Source organism: Choristoneura fumiferana, chromosome 22, assembly GCF_025370935.1.
Source record: "Choristoneura fumiferana chromosome 22, NRCan_CFum_1, whole genome shotgun sequence".
NCBI lineage: Eukaryota > Metazoa > Arthropoda > Insecta > Lepidoptera > Tortricidae > Choristoneura > Choristoneura fumiferana.
In genome coordinates this window covers 5,099,755-5,119,543 of record NC_133493.1, presented here as the reverse complement: position 1 = coordinate 5,119,543, position 19,789 = coordinate 5,099,755, and the positions used below count along the sequence as shown (strand labels likewise).

Below are 19,789 nucleotides of genomic sequence, written 5' to 3'. Positions count from 1 at the left end.
TGCATGCGCCGGGACCACATGGACCAATTACAACATAATTGTGTATCTAATGAACTAAAATGAAAATAACGTAAAAGTTGACGAAAAGGGACGCATTCTTTTCATAAATAAAACATGATTGACCTCTTTAAATATTTCCAACAAGATCAAAGAACAAGTATAAATTATTTTTTTATCATGGAAACTCGATAAAAATGTAAATATCGCAGCTGCTGCCGGGGGTAGGATTTGCCTGTGTAAAAATAATAAAGCGACACAACTCGGGCGAGTTCCAAATGTTTTCCTTAAAAATGTGTATTGGAAATTATTTGAAAACTGTTTATTGTCATGGCTTTCGGATTCTGTTTTTCCGAAGTTTGATTTCGGATTCGCTTTCTACAAGCTTTGTTTGTTACTAGCTTCACCTTCATTCATCCGTTGGGGGGTGAAAAGTTCTCGTTGGCGACCGCAACCCGGAGACGAAGCGTTGGCAGGTCTCCCACTAGGTGGACTGACGACATCCACGGTAGAGTGGCGAGTTGTTCGATGTGGCGTTTTAAGAGGAGGCCTTGTTCAGTAGTAGACGTCTTCTGGCTGATGATATGATGATGAACATACACACCATTGTACATTGGTCTGTTTTTTGCTTGCAAGTTTATTTCAATTCAGTTTCAGTGGAAAAAATGATTTACTTACATTTTTGTATACATTTTACTATAGAGATCGAATGACAATGCAGTACATACATTTAACAAAGATTAAAACTATTTAGAAAAAAACAGTAAACACCGGATAACTCATTTGTGTCTAATCGAGTTTAGAGCCATGGGAGTAGAGCGGCGGCGTGCCTGCTGCGCGTTTTGCAGCAGCCGCCTGGCGTATGCTCCTAGAGGAAGGTCTTTGAATTAGTCCGAAACATATCGGGCTGAACTCGATTAAAGATGCAATTTAACTGGCTTATTCCACTACAAGTGAGTCTCACTACAGTTGCACGTCCGAAACGAAAAGTTTGCTTATTAAAAATGATATTTAAGAGCGTTTATACCTGCTGAGCTAGCAACGTTGCATTTTTGTTGGTTTTTCTCGATTATTTCATAAAAATAAATGAAAATTAAAAATGTTGTCTGATAGAACACTACTTATATATAAATTAATGTGTCTACTCCAATAATTATTCATGATAGACTTTTATATTCTATAAAAACGAACTAATGTTTTTTAAAGAAAATAAAAGTCTATCACGAATAATTATTGGAGTAGACACATTAAAATATATTAAGAAGTGTTCTATCAGACAAAATTTTTAATTTTCATTCAATTTTATGGAGTAATCGAGAAAAACTAACAAAATGCAACGTTGCCAGCTCAGCAGGTAGGTAGCAGGTGGTAGTAGGTAGGTAGGTAAACGCTCTTAAACAAAATTTTTTTTAGCTGAAACTAACTTTATACGACGTAGCCCCTTGTAATGTAGCAGTTAATCATCGTGCAACTTGACCCTCTGTTATCATTGTTATCATGTATTATCATGATAACAATCTCACGTGAATGACTATGATTATGAAATGTCCATTAAATAATGACAATATTCTTACCTGACATGAATTACAGGAATGTAATCTATTACGCGTAATTTTCAATCTATTTAGTATAACCCTTAGAGCGCCAAATGTATTATGATCGAGGATAACACAAGCTTACAAAAAGTATTACAAAAAAAATAATCTTGAAATTGTAAGTAAAAAATAAAATAAATTAAAATACTTACTCAAAAACTAAAAGAAAAAAAAGTTGAATGGTATAGACCTTTCTAAAGTAACTTAAAAGTTCAACAGTCGTGACCCATTAAAAATCGTGACCGGCTCATTTTTTTAAAATATTATTTTCTCTCAAATTCTTTAAACTCTATAGGAACTGAAATTTTTGAGTGCCTGATACATAGACAATCTAAGGCTGCGTTCCAATCAGAGAAGTGCGAGGATGTGTTGCGAGGAATGTGTTAGTCATGAACCAATAGGAACGCTTCATTTACCTCGCCTCGCTCCGCTCAGTTGTTTCCATCAGAGCGGTGTTGTGCGAAGATAGGTAAATGAAGCATTTCTATTGAGAGGGTGCGAAGTAGGTAGGTACTAGGTGGGGGTAATGAAATCTATCGCAGCGCTCATAGTGGCCAAAAGAAGAAATAATCTAGGCTCTGTCATTAACAAAGCAATTTGTATACTTTAACTACCTAATTTTAGTAATAGATGTTTGTGTTATGATGCTAGCTTGAATTATTGAACACTGTCCCTGTTTAGTTCTTAATTCCTCTACATCTCGGACATGTCCAGCAACAATTTTCCTTATGAAACGGTTTGTGGTTGAAATTTTATATTGAGTGATACTCACAAAACCGGTCTTCAAAATGATACTCATTTTGATCTGAAAACGATATTTAATTTATTACTAGCGATATAAGAGCAATTATATAATTTTACTATTATTCAAAGAAACCAATAAGATAGCTTTATCTTTTCGTTTTACAGTAAAAGTACAATTAAACATGAAGTAAACAAACCCTGACATAACGAAAATAAAACACACTTTTTGAATAAATTTTACTTAGGTAAGTACCTTATTTCATTTTAATGACCAAAAATGAATTCACAACATCACGGTATCACAGTAATTTTGTATTATAAACTAATACGTTATAGGTTTGTTGGTGTTGTTGTTTCTTTAAAAAAAATATGGCTCTGTCCATTCGAGGACAATTTTGCCAGTGTCTAGTAGTTTTTGCGTTATAGGTTTGATTTTGGCCACAATGTCGCGATGAAATTTCAAAACGTCAGAGCATCAGAGCCAAAAAAGATGTCGTGCACAGAGACAATAAAATTGTTCATGAAAAATACATTCCTCGCAACACATCCTCGCACATCTCTGGTGAAAACGCAGCCTAATAAAGTAAGTAACCAGTGTAAAGCCGAGTTTAGAAATTGCAAGAAAATCGTGCAAGTTGCATTACACTACGATGGCGTAAAGTCACTGAGTTTGTAGTGGTCAATCGAGCGCCGCAGGTTTTTGCAACTTGCATGATTTTTCTTGCAAGTCTAAACTCGGCTTATGAATACTTACCTAGTCTAATTTAATCAAAACAAATGGGATCCTGACCAATATTGATGCAACACTTAAAACTTCGCAATTATCAGTCAAGCCCTTTAAACGATGTGAAGGTTCCCTTTATCAGTTAATGATTCTGGCCTTAATTCTTTATTTTGTAACTAGAAGGTATATAAACTTGAATTAATTGTTATCTCTACAGTTATTCCAGTTATTTTCAAGATGCTTAATAGGGTGTTAGGCTTTGCTTTATTGGGACTTGTTGGTAAGTCTATTTAAAAGTCGCTGAACTATTCGTTTTTTTTATAGTCGCCAAATTGTTAAAGGCTTACCCGGTGTATTTCGTCTGGTATCATGTCTTTGACAACCGAGGCCGCATTGCCTAACGTTTCAACGTTTCTGACGCTCGCGATCGCAATCAAATGACAGATTCGCACACAAACTGTCATTTGATTGCAAACTCGAGCGCCAGAAACGTTAGCCAAATTGAGGCAATACGGTCTCCGTTTTTTCCGCCCCTTTCCACAAGTACCACTACCATGAGTTTCATCATCATCATCCCAGCCTATATACGTCCCACTGCTGGGCACAGGCCTCCTCTCAGACAAAGGGGACGGACCATGAGTTTACAGTAGCGACGGCGTAAATTATTTATATGGAGAATTGTACAGCGCCTCTACAACTCATGGTAGTGGTACAGATCATAATCAAATCAATGGTACGGGTCAATTCAATGTAGTCAGATAACCGTTTATAATTTTTTTCTAGTGTCAACACCAACACCCAAAAGCATCGAAGATGTAAGGATTGTTGGCGGAGATGATATTGACATTAGCGAAGCGCCGTACCAAGTGTCTCTAGTGAACAGAGGACAGCATTCATGTGGGGGCACCATCATTTCTGAAGATATAATTGTTACCGCGGCGCATTGCATTTATGGGTATTTATTTGCCAGTGACATCATCAATACATAATTAGTTTATTTTATCGGATTACATACCTAGTAGTTGATAGTTTAAGTAATCATGATTGCTACTTTCCTATGCGAAATTATAATCATCAAACTGATGTTATTTTAAGACTCCTGCTCAGTTTTTTGCGGAGTTGTCTTTTTATCTATTCAAATATTGTTCCCTTGGGAATTGTGCATTTTTCCGTGATAAAAAGTAGCTTATGTCACTCTCTGGCCAATAAACTATTCCTATGCCAAAATCACGTTGATCCGTCGCTCCATATTCAACGTGAAAGACGGACAAACATACAAATAGACGAAGTTTCGCATTTATAATATTAAGTAGCTTTTGGTATTCGGTTATCGCACGCTGTTCCCTCGGGAACTGTGCATTTTTCCGGGATAAAAAAGTAGCCTATGTCACTCTCGGGTCCTTTAACTATCTTTATGCCAAAAATCACGTCGATCCGTCGCTCCGTTACGGCGTGAAAGACGGACAAAACATACACACAAACACACACACTTTCGCATTTATAATATTAGTATGGATAAGTATAAGTATGGATTGGTACAATAGCCTCCAAGTAGTTAGGTACATTTGCTTGAGATAAAAACCCTACATTATTATATTTGTATTTTGTTTGAACTACAGTTGTTCATTGATATTATAGACTTTTAACGACAGAAAGTAACGACTGACTCAATAAAGTAATTTACGATGTCAACTTTAAAAAGTCTGACACAAAATGTAATTTTTGTTTCATCTATACTTACACGATAAAAATGATGATTAATTTTTTTTTTTGTATTTTAAACTAAATTTTTTAAATAAGGTTATTGACGTTTACGCTATTTTATAACATAGGTCATATAAACGAAAGTTTTTTAAGTAGATTCTAGCTTAAATTTAGTACCTTTTACGTTTCTTTTTTCAGATCAAACCCACTTAACTTCCAAGTGCGCGTAGGATCTTCGTCAAGTCAAAAAGGGGGTACTCTAATTCAAGTGGCAGATTTCATGTATCACCCGAAGTTTTCTTACACGAAGATGGACAGCGATATAGGACTGCTGAAGTTAAAAACGCCTTTGGAATTTAGTGATACCGTTAAACCTATAGAGATGGTTGGACATGGAGAAGAAATTGAAGATGGTGCGCTCACTGAAGTTAGTGGATGGGGAGCCATAGAAGTAAGTATAAAAGAATCACTATTGTGATAAGAGGGAGACAGTGACAACCAGAGTTGATTTAGCCAGGTATCGCTCTAGTCCGAGCGACAATTTCGGTTGACGAAGTTACGGAGGTGCAGTCACCAGTACCAATATCTGACACAAACACAACAGAGCGTGCATAAATATCTGATATGATTCTATTTCTAGGGCCGGTAGGATGAGTCAGATATTTTTGCACGCTCCGTTGTGGCAGATATTAATGCAGGTGACTGTACCCCTAAGTAAAATCAGTATAGTGCAGATATTTACAATAAAAAATACCTCAATCTTTCCATAGATGGCTATGATAAATAATAATATTGTCTTGAAAATACTGCGTATTGTTAACATCCGTATTGCGGAAGTGTAGAGTAATACAATAATTATAGCGTCGATCAAAGTTGTTTCACATTTCATCAACATGCCATACTTCCATATTGTGAATTCGGAAATAAGTATATCTCTCCGTCTGCAACCTCTTAAAGTTGTGCTGATCTTAATTGTTTTTTTCCTTTAATATACTTAAATAATGGAAGTGGCATAGTTTACGCAGAACAGCGATAAACGAGTTCTTCGCAAACAAAGTCACTGGCAATAATTAACATTCCATAAAGACCAAAAAAGACCAAAGAGATTAAAGAGAACATAATAAAGACTAGCTAAATAAAAAAGGGAATCTAAAACGATAGCGATTTAGTTAGCGCGACAAATAAATGTCATTATGTATTAAGATATTCTATGTGACAAAAAAGAAGTGATGTGGGTTACCGCGATATTATATTATGAAGGAATTTACTTTATAAAGAAATAACGTCGTTTTCGTCGATACTGACACATGTCGCAAAAGTGACGTTAAGTCCTTGCTAGAAGTTGGGTTGTTTTTGATGTAGCCGGTAGCAGAAAATATTTATTTTTTGATGTCTAAATGAAAAAGGCAAAAAAAAAGGCGGCCAAGTGCGAGTCGGACTCGCCCATGAAGGGTTCCGTAACAGCAAGTTAGGGTGTTACCAGACCAATCGATCGATTATCGATCGACGGCATCGATCGACGTCGATCGAAGTCGATCGACTGGTCTGGTAGGAACAATCGATCGACGGATACCGGTTGACGTCGATCGATTTATAAATCGATCGATTATCGATCGACGGCATCGATCGACGTCGATCGATTGGTCTGGTAGAAACAATCGATCGACGTCGACCAATCGGTTCTACCACCGATCGATGCCGTCGATCGAAGTCGATCGACTGGTCTGGTAGGAACAATCGATCGACGGATACCGGTTGACGTCGATCGATTTATAAATCGATCGATTATCGATCGACGGCATCGATCGACGTCGATCGATTGGTCTGGTAGAAACAATCGATCGACGTCGACCAATCGGTTCTACCATCGATCGATGCCGTCGATCGATGATCGATCGATTGGTCTGGTAACACCCTAAGATAATATAAAAGTTTCCTTTACTTTACGATTTATGACGGATTAAAAAAAACTACTTACTAGATCTCGTTCAAACCAATTTTCGGTTGAAGTTTGCATGGTAATGTACATCATAATATCACACATTTACCAATTTGAAAGTGTCTCTCGCGCAAACTATTCAGTTCAGAAAAAAATGATATTAGAAACCTCAATATCATTTTTGAAGACCTATCCATAGATACCCCACACGTATGGGTTTGATAAAAAAAATTGAGTTTCAGTTCTAAGTATGTGGAACCCACAATTTTTTTTTTCTATTTTTGGGTGAAAATCTTAATGCGGTTCACAGAATACATCTACTTACCAAGTTTCAATAGCATAGTTCCTATAGTTTCGGAAAAAGTGGCTGTGACATGCGGACGGACAGACAGACAGACAGACATGACGAATCCTTAAGGGTTCCGTTTTTTGCCATTTGGCTACGAAACCCTAAAAAGAGATATTACTTTCAATTTTATAGCATCAAAGCTAGTAGGTACGCTTGTTAGTAGAAGATGATTAGGATGGTATTTGTCTAATTTGTAATTTGGAGGTTCGTACTAAGCTAAAAATATATATATTTTCTTTATACTTATGAGAGATTAACAAACTGACTGACACATTACAAAATATGACTAACAATGTTTTAGTCCTATCGATGCAAAAGGGTGTCTGCATAAGAGAAGGTGTCTGCATCCATTGCTGGTTTCACTTCCACGTTGAATTTTGATATACCTTTTCATATATTTCAGAGAAAGAAAACTTGAAATAAGACTAACATAAATCTAATTGCTCACATCGTTATAAAAGCAAAGTACCTCTTTCTTTCTTTTTATCCGTAGTAAAACCATTACACAAAAAAGGCGACAAGTGTGATTGTGGCAACCACCGGCCAATTGCTCTTCCAACAACCTTTTCCAAGATATTCGAATCTGCAATGTGTAGCCGTCTATATTCATACTGCGAAAAATTTGAAATATTTAGTGATGCCCAATATGGCTTCAGAAAACGTAAGTCCACCACACTCGCAGTATATAAATATATACAGGAGGTACTTTAGTATAATTAACGATAGAAAATATGCTTTGGGCGTTTTAGTAGATATGAGTAAAGCTTATGATCGTGTATTATATAACATCTTGTTAAATAAATTATACGGTATAGGTATACGCGGTATAGCTCATGAATGGTTCACTTCATATCTCTCGGGCCGTACGCAATACGTCCAGGTGGAACATCATGACTACCTAACGGGCAGAATTGAAAAGATTACATCTGGAAAAATAGAAGTTACCAAATCTATACCCCAAGGAAGTGTTCTGGGTTGTGTTTTGTTTTTAATTTATATTAACGATTTGCCTAAAATTATAGAGTACCATGCACTTTATTTGCTGACGATATATCCATAGTTATGCCCTGTCAAAGTGAAACAGACATTAAGGTCCAATTGGATGCCACTCTTGAAAAAACTGTTAGTTGGTTAAAAGACCATAATCTTGAAATTAATTTCAAAAAAACTAAAGTCATGCAATTTAAGCCACATCAAAAGCAGCCAATAAACATTAATTACTGTTTTCAAAATACTAAACTTGAGTCAGTAAACGCTTTTTCACTACTGGGCATAACAATTGACTCAGCCCTAAACTGGAAGCATCATATTAATAAAGTAAGGGCTAAGTTAAGTCGATTTACATATGCTTTGAACGAACTGAAAAAATGCACTGACCTAAAAACAGCTACAAATGCTTATTACGCATACGCACATGCTTTTCTCCAATACGGGATAGTACTGTGGGGAAATTGTTCTGATTCTGAACATCTATTTCGGCTGCAGAAACGATGTATCAGAATACTAGTAAACATTGATAGAATGGAGACCTGCAGACCACATTTCATGAAACAAAACATTCTTACCCTTGCTTCAATTTACATTTTGGAAGTGTGCCTGTTTGTCAAGAAGAACATGAATCTGTTTCCCCTATATACTCGTCCCCAAAATCTCCGTCCACGGCAGAGATTGGCGAAACCGGTTTCGACTTTGCAAATGATACACTCCGGTCCATACGCAATGTCAATAAAAATCTATAACCACATTCCCGAATCCATAAAAAATATACAGGATATTAATTTGTTTAAAGTCTGTTTAAAAAAATATCTCCTAGATAAAGCATATTACACCATAAAAGACTTTTTTCAGTAGGCTTATAGTTTTGTAATTTAGTTACTGTTTTCATAATTTGAGTACTGCATTCTGACAGTGACTATAAACAGAATTAGACTTAAATCTAAATTTATTATTAATATTGTTTTATAATTTATTGCTGACATTGAAAAATTGTATTTAAATATTTATTTTTTGACTTATTTTTAATTAATTTAAAATGTTTGTGCCATTATAAATGATGAATTATTTAATATTATTAAACGATTGCAATGCCCTTGCAGGGTTCACGTTATAATTAACTGTGTCTATTGTAAGATCTGTACACTACGTGAAAGCAATAAAGATTTTGAATTTGAATTTGAATTTGAATTTGAATTTTACATAAAGAAGGTTGTGTTATAAAGTCGGCCAGCTTAAAATATTATAAGTTTTAAACTTTTTGAATAACCTGCGCGCAAAGTTGAGATAATACAGAGCATGTTGTAAGCTCTCATTACAGAGACTACAGAGTGGAGTTTGCATAAATTAAAATACATCAGTGTTTTCATGTGTAAATATATATTACAACAAAGACATCGTCTATAAAGATTTTACTTAGGCGTACCTTCGCACCTTTGTCAGCAAAAACAGAACTTTTATTGTGATAAATTTTTCGTACATCCGTTCGACTGTCAATAATCTTTTTCTCAGGAATGCGTTATAATATAGAGCGGAAATTAATAATATGAATTGGTATTGTAGACACAATATACGCTCTTCTTTCATAGCCAGTGTGCTATGAAGTCACTCTTAACCAGCTTCTATAAATTCGAACTAATTACATTTCTGCGGTTCTTGTAATACTTTTTTAAGACCCACTTTGGTTTTTACTTTTTTTCGTATTTTAACGCCCAGGGTGCGCTACAGTAGTCAATCTTAGCCAACTTCTATAAATTTTTACTAAACGGATTTCAGCGGTTTTTGCAGTGCATTTTTTGGTCTAAGATTCGAACTTGAAAATATCTTTACCGGTCTGATAACAGAATGAAACCTTATCGAAAATACAAACTGAGACATGGATGCACAGAAAAACCAGAAAAAGAGACCAGCGCTGGGAATGCTATGGTTTCACGGGATACCCGTAAAAGTAACAAATTTGGAGTTGAAATAAAAAATACAAAAAGACTCAAAAAAAACAATCATAGAATGAAACCTATTTGATAATAAATTGAGTCATCATCATCCCAGCCTATATACGTCCCACTGCTGGCACAGGCCTCCTCTCAGAACAAGAGGGCTTGGGCCGTAGTTCCCACGCGGGCCCAGTGCGGATTGGGAACTTCACACGCACCAATGAATTGCTTCGCTGGTTTGTGCAGGTTTCCTCACGATGTTTTCCTTCACCGCAAAGCTCGTGGTAAATTTCAAATGTAATTCGCACATGAATTTCGAAAAACTCAGAGGTGCGAGCCGGGTTTGAACCCACGACCCTCTGCTTGAGAGGCGATAGGTCAAACCACTAGGCCACCACGGCTTATTGAATTGAGTATATATTATAAAATATATTAGAAATGGATTTGGTAAAAAATCCTGGATAGGCTATTTTTAAATATAATATAATTTTTGTGGCATCATCGAGATAATAAGAAAATTTTATATTGACTTAAAAGTATGAAACCTATAGAATATGTAGACGTTGGGTTTGATATTGTTTACCTGGACGAACAACTATGTTGCCAGGTAGAAACTTAAACAGTTATGTCGATGCCAATTACTTTCACTTGATTAGATAATAGAACAATTTGTATACCTAAAATGTAAGCGCTGTTAGGTAAGGTTAGGTTAGGGTTATTTTGGAAGGTGGGTATGGATTTCGGTTGGAAGGGGATCAGGGCTTGGATCTTCTACTATTTAAGACGCACTTTTGTTTCTTTACTTTTTTATGTAGCAGGTTTCTGAAATCCGTTTATGAAGGAACCCTATGTCCAATGGACGTCCTACGGCTGATATGACGATAATGGATAAAAAAAAATAATTTTAGGAAGGTGGTGGCAAGCCCCGCACTCTCCAGAAGGTGTCTGTACCCAAGGTGAACGAGCACGTTTGCAATGCTGCTTACGCGCCGATGTACAGCATCACTCCTAGAATGCTGTGCGCTGGCGTGCCCAGCGGTGGGAAGGACGCTTGTCAGGTTAGTATCTGGCTCCGTTTTCACCAGAAATGTGCGAGGATGTGTTGCGAGCAATGTGTTTTTCAAGAACCAATAGAAACGCTTCATCTACCTCGCCTCGCTCCGCTCTGCTGTTTCCACCAGAGATGTGCTGTGCGAGGATAGGTAAATTAAGCGTTTCTATTGGCTAATAAAAATAAACTAAGCGGCAAAAATCAGGCCGTCAAATGTACGCAAAATCGGTAATTTTGTATGAAGGCTGGGCCAAATTTTGTGCCGCTGAGTATACCTGGTGGACCCTGTAACAGGAGCAAAAAACAACTTTGCAACTTTCAAAATTAAGTAATTTTATTATTATGTTTATTCCAAACAAATTAAATGGTATTTTTAATGTACGGCATCCAATAGCCTAAATGACATCGCCTGTCACGTAACGAACTGACGGATTTCGCAATACATTGTTTGTCCAATTAAACTTTAAACTATAATAAAAATCATAATACAAGTTATTTTCAAAAGTTGTAGAACTAAATTAGCTCAAAATTAAGAGTGGAAGCTGTGGTTTAATTTTTTAGCTTCTGTTATAGAGCCCACCTTATATTCCTCGAAACATATTCTCGCATATCTTTGGTAGAAAGGAGCCTCAGTGCTGTTAAACAGCGCTAGTAAAATAGTGTAAGTTGGCATTACGAAAAGCAGTAAACTTTTAATCCCATCAATATTATATAGGCGAAAGTTTGTATGAATGTGTGTGATACTAAGCTATCGATTACAAAATTGTATGTTTCAAATTTAAAATATAGAAATAAAAATAGAAATAGAAATATTTTATTCGGACCTCGCACATTACATAAAAAGCATAATTGAAATACATTAAAAAAAGAAAAAACAACAATAATATTGAAAATTATCAAAAAAAATACAATAATATTTATTATTTAATATCATTCAAAAAAGCCTGCTAACTAGACAACAATATACGTAAAACGCTTAAAAACCAGACATCGTCATAACCTCTCTTCCAAGTAATGAACTATTAATTAATTAATTTTCATTTATTTATTGACAGGGTGATAGCGGTGGCCCCCTGGTTCATAATGGCAGACTTGCTGGAGTAGTATCCTGGGGAATAGGGTGCGCCCGTCCCACCTACCCAGGGGTGTATGCCAAGGTATCAGCCCTCAGGACTTGGGTGGATGACAACATTCTGTTCCTGAAGATCAAACAACTGTTGAGAGTTTGATAACGATAAAGTTATCGATATTGATCAAGTTTTCATCATCATCATTGACAGCTGAAAGACGTCCATTGCTTTCCATCAAGCGACCCGCCTGCTCGTTTTCCCCCCTATCATTTAACAATAAAAAATTCGTGAGTCTTCACTTAGTACTTTTTAAAGAACAAATCAACACTAAGAATAACGCCAGAATGTACTTTATAAAGCACAAATTGTTCATTGAATAAATAATTTTGAGAATATTGAAATTATATTGAAAATAACGAAGCTGCTACATCCGTTAAAAAAAGTAAAGACTCGGGAGGATAAACCTCTTCCAATGACCGCCTTATCATCATCATCCCAGCTTATATACATCCCAATGCTGGGCACAGGCCTCCTCTCAGAACAAGAGGGCTTGGGCTATAGTTCCCACGCGGGCCCAGTGCGGATTGGTAGCTTCGCACGCACCTGCTTAGCAGGTTTCCTCACGATGTTTTCCTTCACCGCAAAGCTCGTGGTAAATTTCAAATGTAATTCCGCACATGAATTTCGAAAAACTCAGAGGTGCGAGCCGGGGTACCACGGGGGGCCACGGCCCTCTGTTTGAGAGGCGATAGGTCAAACCACTAGGCCACCACGGCTTTTTGAATGACCGCCTGAAACAAACAGATTCTTCTGCATCCTTGCAGTAAACAGTGGTACAGTCAAAGAAACTGAATCGCTTACCGGGGTGAAACCTTTGTGCTACTGATGTCATATTGACATTCCATACCTCTGCCAAAGAAATCACAGCGAAATCAATTATGAAATGGTCCCACGCTGGTACGAGATTTAGTTACCTTGATTTACTGTGTCAATCTTGCATTCCCTAATTCGCCTGCAAAGCGAGATTTTGACAACATTACCCTCGAATGACAGCGTTGTAAATGTATTTCATCATCTTAGCCTTCTTATGCCATAATAGATATTAAAGAAATTTATATTAATTTTGTAATTTAGTTTATTTTAATTTTGTAACTTGACATGTATTATTGTATTAATACTTAATTACCAGAAAATGACAGAAATGAAGTTTTGTATTTGTTGTAACAAAATAAAAATTTAGTTTAGTTATAAAAATTTAGTTATTACTTTACTCATACTACCTACCCAAGAAAAGAGAGTAGACAAAATTGTACATTATTACCGTGCAGTTTGACATACGAAGCGTAACTGAGTCCGTCAATAAATATGAATACACGAATTGCCACTTCCACTGAGGCATGTATACCTAATGTTTATCTCCAATAATGCGAGGAAATAAAGCAAAATTGTTAAATTTTTAAGTTAAATGCTTGGGCAAGGCTTTAAAATTTACTTCAAGCTTCTTTTTCGGGTTTTTCTCGCGATCCGAGATACTAGATTTTTAATTTTTAAAATACACGACACGACTAAAAATAATAATTTAATTAAAAATAATATGTATTATATGAATTAAAAAAAATAATTACAATGACATTAAGTTTTTTATAACTCAATTACAGTTTAAAGAGGTAGAGAAAGCTTTTTATTTAATTCGGCAATTTAATTTTGTTACTTAACTTTTTTTCAGTATTTGAATTGTGCTTGAACTCAAAATATTAAAAAAAAGAGTAACAGACACATTTACACACTATAAGACACATGCCATGACTATACAGACACATTTTTAAATACACCGATTCTTTCTTAATTAAATCTCAGTCTAGCAATTTTTAAAAAATCGATAGATGGATTTTGATCTTCACGAAAATTTGGCTGTTTGGATTGACTTATCGTAATCAAAACGTGCATCTAAAAAGTCAAAAAAACTGTCGAGTAATGGAATTTTATACAATTTCCCGGCCGCTCTCAGCGGTGAAATGTTTTTTAAAATTCTTATTGAATTTCTACTCCCTATAAACAGGATCTTTGCGTATTAACAGATCTTATATTATTATGTCGTACTTTACTCATATGAATAACAAAAATAAGTTCTATAATTGTTATTATTAATCTTTTTTCCGACTGTAGTTGTAATCGTAACGTTAGTTATCCTCGTAAGACCCACGTCAAATTATGATCAATAGAATTTAAAACTTAATGCCAATTTTTTATGACTATTACTGTCCTAGTTTTAAGACCTTGGGCCTTACGAGCTTAAAAAGCCGTGAATCTACAGTCGCACCACGGGAATAGTAAATCTCTTGTCTCTGTTTATTATTTTGCCCAGTATAAAACAGTACCGTAATTGATTGACTGACAGAAAACACAGCCTAAACCACTGGTGCAAGAGACCTAAAATTTGGCATACATGCGTACATATATCGTAGTTGTAATGTAAGAGTATTATAGAAGGATGGGTTAGGGAAATATTCAAACTTTGTTTATGTAAAAATTTTAATGTCATTTTGCACATAAATTCCGAAAAACTTTAGAGGCGCTCGGGTTTAAATCCACTACGTTAATATAAGGTGCTAAGTTGCTAACAAATTAAGTACCAATATTTTAAGAGACTTTAAATTAGATCACAACAATTAACTTTAAATATAAATTAAGAAAACTTTTTATACGATATTTTTGTTTAAATTTCCGAAACAAAATAAATAAATTATCATTCCGTCCAAAACATAATCAGCCTTTGCATTTGAGTAAAAAGATATTTTTAACACTTTCTGTCACGTGAACCGTCGTTTGTCATAACCGTCAACGATGGGCGGGAAAACTTTTAGTAAGCATTGTGACTTTGATATTTATGTATCTAACTGAAGTGGCCAGTTACTCGTGACAGGCAAGACAGTCAAAGAAGTTTTAATAACTGACTATTAATTATCTCATTAACAGGATGTTTTTACGCAGTAAAATTGAATCTCTAATGATCTTCAAAATGTAACAAAAACTTTACATATTTTATACTTAAGTCTACTCCTAGAGACGAGTACCTACTATGAGCTGTAAAAATATTGGTACCTATTTTGTTAGCACCTTATTTTGCTTGAAAGGTCATTGAAATTTGCTTGAAACCATTAGGCTACCGTGGCGTTTTTGTACAAAAATTCTTGATAAACAGATAAATTAAACACGGACAGAATGACTGTACATTATTTTCCGTTCAACTAAAAACAATTACGCCCGCTTAACTTAAACACTGAAGGACTTTTACAACTTAATGTTCAAAGAGAGCCAAGTTAATTTGAATTCTTGGCGCAGGAACTATTCATACACAAACATACGCAAGGAACTTCAAAGTGTATTCGGAAAGTACTTAAACTGCGCTTTACAAGAGCCTGAATCCGGTAGCTTAACGGGCAGATAACACCTTTCGATGTACAAGGCTTATGCAGCCAAAGATAATACATTTGGGGAAAAGTAAAAACAAAAAACAAGCAGGGACTTCTGTAGATTTCATTACCTAACGTTCGAAAATAAAAAAAATATTGGAAAACCCCTGACTTTGTCACTTCAACTTTTAATATCCCAAAAACGGCTGAACCGATGTATAAGAATCATCGCTAGAAAACCTGCTTTCAAATAAAAAAACCGCATTCAAATCGGTACAACCAAGAGCTGCAGTGCCACAGACAGACACAGACGCACAAAGCGGTCAAGCTTATAACACCCCTCTCTTTGCGTCGGGGGTTAAAAAGACCCGCGTCAAAATTCATGTCTAATCCGGGCGATGACACTTGGAGATTTACCCCCTATTTCACCATCCGTTGATTAAATTTATTTGACGGATAAATATGATGCCATCTCTATTTGTTTTGTTCGCACTTTTTAGTTATCATAGTACAATTTTGTCGAGTTCCTAGCTTTACTTTTCCAATGGGAGTGATTCTAATACATTCACGACAGAGTGAGTTCTTTGAACTTTCCAAGTGAACCATCTTCGTACACCTGCTTTCTCAGCATGGCACATATCCAAGAAATCTTTCCAACTTGTGAAGAAAATTCCAAATTGTGCAACTCGAGTTACATTGCGCAAATAGTACCTAGGAGAGCGTTATTTATTTCGTTTCAATGAACGCAATGACAGATGATACTACCCGGGTACTTGTATTTAATCGAACATAACATTCACATTTTCACCTCACAACAGCTGGTTCTGTATGCAGGAAAAGAGTAGATTCTCTTTTAGATGTACGGTTATGAATTTCTGATCTATTTTGAACACACAACAATGAGGGCTATCGCGAATGAATTCGCCGCTAGTGTAGCGTGAGGTCTCCGAAATGTTAAATCTCATAGTTTTTGGGTGAGCTACGCGGGTTTATTTATAATTAGAATAATTTTGTGAATATTTTGCAATATCTGAAATTAATTATGGCAAATATGCGTTCCGGGGCAATGAATGTCTGTGTTTTGAGACAGTTTTGTCTTTCGGAAACCTTTGTCCTCCCTTTTTTCCGAACAAAACAGGGACTATGCAACACTGTGGCATGCTCGATATTTATATGGCGTACCATAACCCGTAGTTTTAAGGTGTATTAAATAATGATTTTAATCTAAACTTTGTTTTCACGCCCGTAATAACAGACTTTCAAAACCATACTTAAAAACCTCACGCAACAGTGCGCCATCTAGTGAGACAAAAAACGATAGCCCTCATTGAAAAGGTAATAAGTGACAAAAAAGGTATCTAAGGCAAGGGTTCCCAAACTTTTTTAGTTTACGGCGCAATTATTTTAAGCTTAGTAAGTATTTCGTCACGGTGCCCTCGCAGCTAGGGAGACAAGCTGGTTGAAATCATCATCCCATCATCCCAGCCTATATACGTCCCACTGCAGGGCACAGGCCTCTCCTCAGAATGAGAGGGTTTGGGCCATAGTTCCCACGCGGGCCCAGTGCAGATTGGGAACTTCACACACACCATTGAATTGCTTCGCAGGTTTGTGCAGTGAAATAAGTAATGATAATTTTCACCAGATTGCCTAAGTTTTCGAGGTGACAAGAGGCCACGCGGCGCTCTCGGGTGCACACACCAGGGCGCCCTAGGGCACGGTTTGAGAACCCCTGAGCTACAGGATTCGCAGTGCTGCTCGTATTCAGCGGTCGCTATAAAGCATCAAATATCAACAATAGGTCGTTTATGGAAACGTAAAGGCGTGCTTTCTTAAAGACGGCACCTGCAATTATTCCTTATACCACCAAAACCACCGTTTTATACCTTCGGCCCGTTGGTCACAATCACAAGATCACATTATGCAGTCGACTGGTAAGCTGAGGATGAGACTGGCTCAGGACCGGGCAAAGTGCCGTGAAAATGAAAAGGCTCAGCAGTGGGCGATAATAATATAAGTAATCATCAAAATTAAACCTGTTGTTTATTTTGTAAGTACCTAGGCCGCAAAGGGGTCTTTTACATGATATTTTTAATACTGCCAACAGTTTCGGAAAGACCATCGTGATCATTGCCAAGTAGTGAGCGCCGCAAGAAAGTGGACAGAAAATAAGTTTATAAACACAAAACATATTAAGCATAACAAAGTTTATATGTAAAGATTTTTTTTTTTACAGAGACGTATGTATGAAAAATGTATGAAATTACCTAATTCGGAGCCATTTAACCCTTGCTTAAGCCTTTGTCTCCAAAATCCGTGAACATTTCAAGAAGTTTTTTAACTTCCTTGAATTTATTTTGTTACTTTACACAGAGTAGCATAAACTTTACTAATTCACTTTACGCTTAGCCCTAGGATGTTATAAATATCTGAACTCCCAGTTTATCTTGCGATAAGTTGGCAAAGTGTCTTGGTACAGTAGACAGAATTTAAAATTAAAACTCATTAAAATCTACTAATATTATGTTGTATTGTAATTATATTATAACTCTTTATTGGACATAAAGCACATTAAATTAGTAGGTATATGTGCACCTAGTGCCATCCACGAAGACGCGTGATTTTGACAAAATTAAACATTAATGGCATTGTAATAAGAAACACGGCACGCGTCATCGTGAATGACTACTTATAAACAGATAATGAGATGTGCCATTAAGGGAGCCTTGGGTCACCCGAGCAGGATTAGGCCGGTGCGCGTGGCAACAATAAAAAATAGTACAATATACAACAAGAGAATAAAACGAGCCTTTACTCTAAACGTTCATAATAGCGTGGATAGACACGTCGTGGGGAAAATGGGTTTAATTCAAAAATTCAAATTCAAATTCAAATGATTTATTCAGTAAATAGGCCGCAATGGGCACTTTTACACGTCATTTTTTTAAACTACCAGCGCTTTCGGAAAGACCATCATTGCCAAGAAGAATGCGCCGCAAGAAACTTGGCAGAAAGTCATTTTTTCATAATAATATAATTACAAATAAAATACTTAAAAACTATATTATACAATTAAAGAAAAAAAATACAAAAAATAATAATAATAAAAATACAGGGATGTATGGGGTCCCTTAGTTACAATACTAAACACTAACTATATCTAAACTATATCTACGTTCAGTGGAAGTGTAGAATGCTTCCACCGTCATAAATTTTAAAATAATAATAACAATAATTTAGTTCTGAAATATACATTTCAGGTCAAGTCTGCCGCCCCCAAAGTTAGCTCACACGCACTCATGTCATGCTCTGAAAGTGCATGAATTATGAAAAAGTTTTTTTTTGTTTGTGGCTGTTGACATTTTATTGCCTTGGTCTTAGATGAAGATGCACTAAAGCATTAAACGTCATTTTATGTCACCTAGATCCATCTCTAATTATGAAATTTTACGAGCATGAGAAGTGTATTTTTTTTAGTTTTCTTTTATTCCTGTTTTATCATTTATCGACGTACTCGTACTCGAGCCACTAGAGATCTGCCCCTTGCCGTTTTGTTTAACTGACGTTGATACAGGCAGATGTAAGGTGTATGATTTATATCCGACGTTTCAATCTTTGCGAGTAAAGTACTGGTGCCATGGGACGAGCGCTGAAATGGGGAGCGTCATGGTAACGTTGAGAAAGGGTTTAAAGTTCGAGGACCGGAACTGGTTTTGGTAATTTTTTTTAAATTGGAACATCAATTTTAAAATTGCCTGCTATAAATAAGTTTTTTTTTTAAATACTGAATTACTTAATTTCCACCTGTCATAACATCACTTATCATACTAACCTTTATACAACATAATATAAAATCGGGCTGTTTTCAGTTTTTTTTAAATGTGATCTTTTAGTATGGCTGTAGGGTTAGTTTAATTAACCGACTACAAAAAAGGAGGAGGATATCAATTCGATTGTATTTTTATTTCTCAGAACTCCGTCATTTATGAACCGATTTGATTTTTTTTTTCGTTCTTATAGGAAGGTTTTCAATTAGGTCCCATAAGCACCAAATCAGGATCTGATGATTGGATCTTAAGGAAATTGAGGGACATCTTCAAATGTTGTAGGGACACCTATAGTAAATTGGATATATTTAGTAGTTACTCGTGCATTTGCTCTTGAAAATCATCATTTGGTGAAGTGGAACTGATGATGAAGACCACAGTTGACCATCAGAGTTACTACTTAATAACCAGTATTTCACGGGTTCAATTTTAATTACTTGGACACAGTT

At 35.9% G+C, this 19,789-nt stretch overlaps 1 protein-coding gene across 1 annotated transcript; it reads left to right on the top strand.

The window, feature by feature from the left end:
* Positions 1-3,291: 3,291 nt before the first annotated feature.
* LOC141440295 (vitellin-degrading protease-like) lies at positions 3,292-13,297 on the top strand. The gene is made up of 5 exons (XM_074104765.1): positions 3,292-3,340; positions 3,844-4,015; positions 4,963-5,215; positions 10,888-11,037; positions 12,086-13,297. The coding sequence occupies exons 1-5, from the start codon at positions 3,298-3,300 to the stop codon at positions 12,257-12,259; spliced, it is 792 nt and encodes a 263-aa protein (XP_073960866.1). The 5' UTR covers positions 3,292-3,297; the 3' UTR covers positions 12,260-13,297.
* The last annotated feature ends 6,492 nt before the right edge of the window (positions 13,298-19,789 follow it).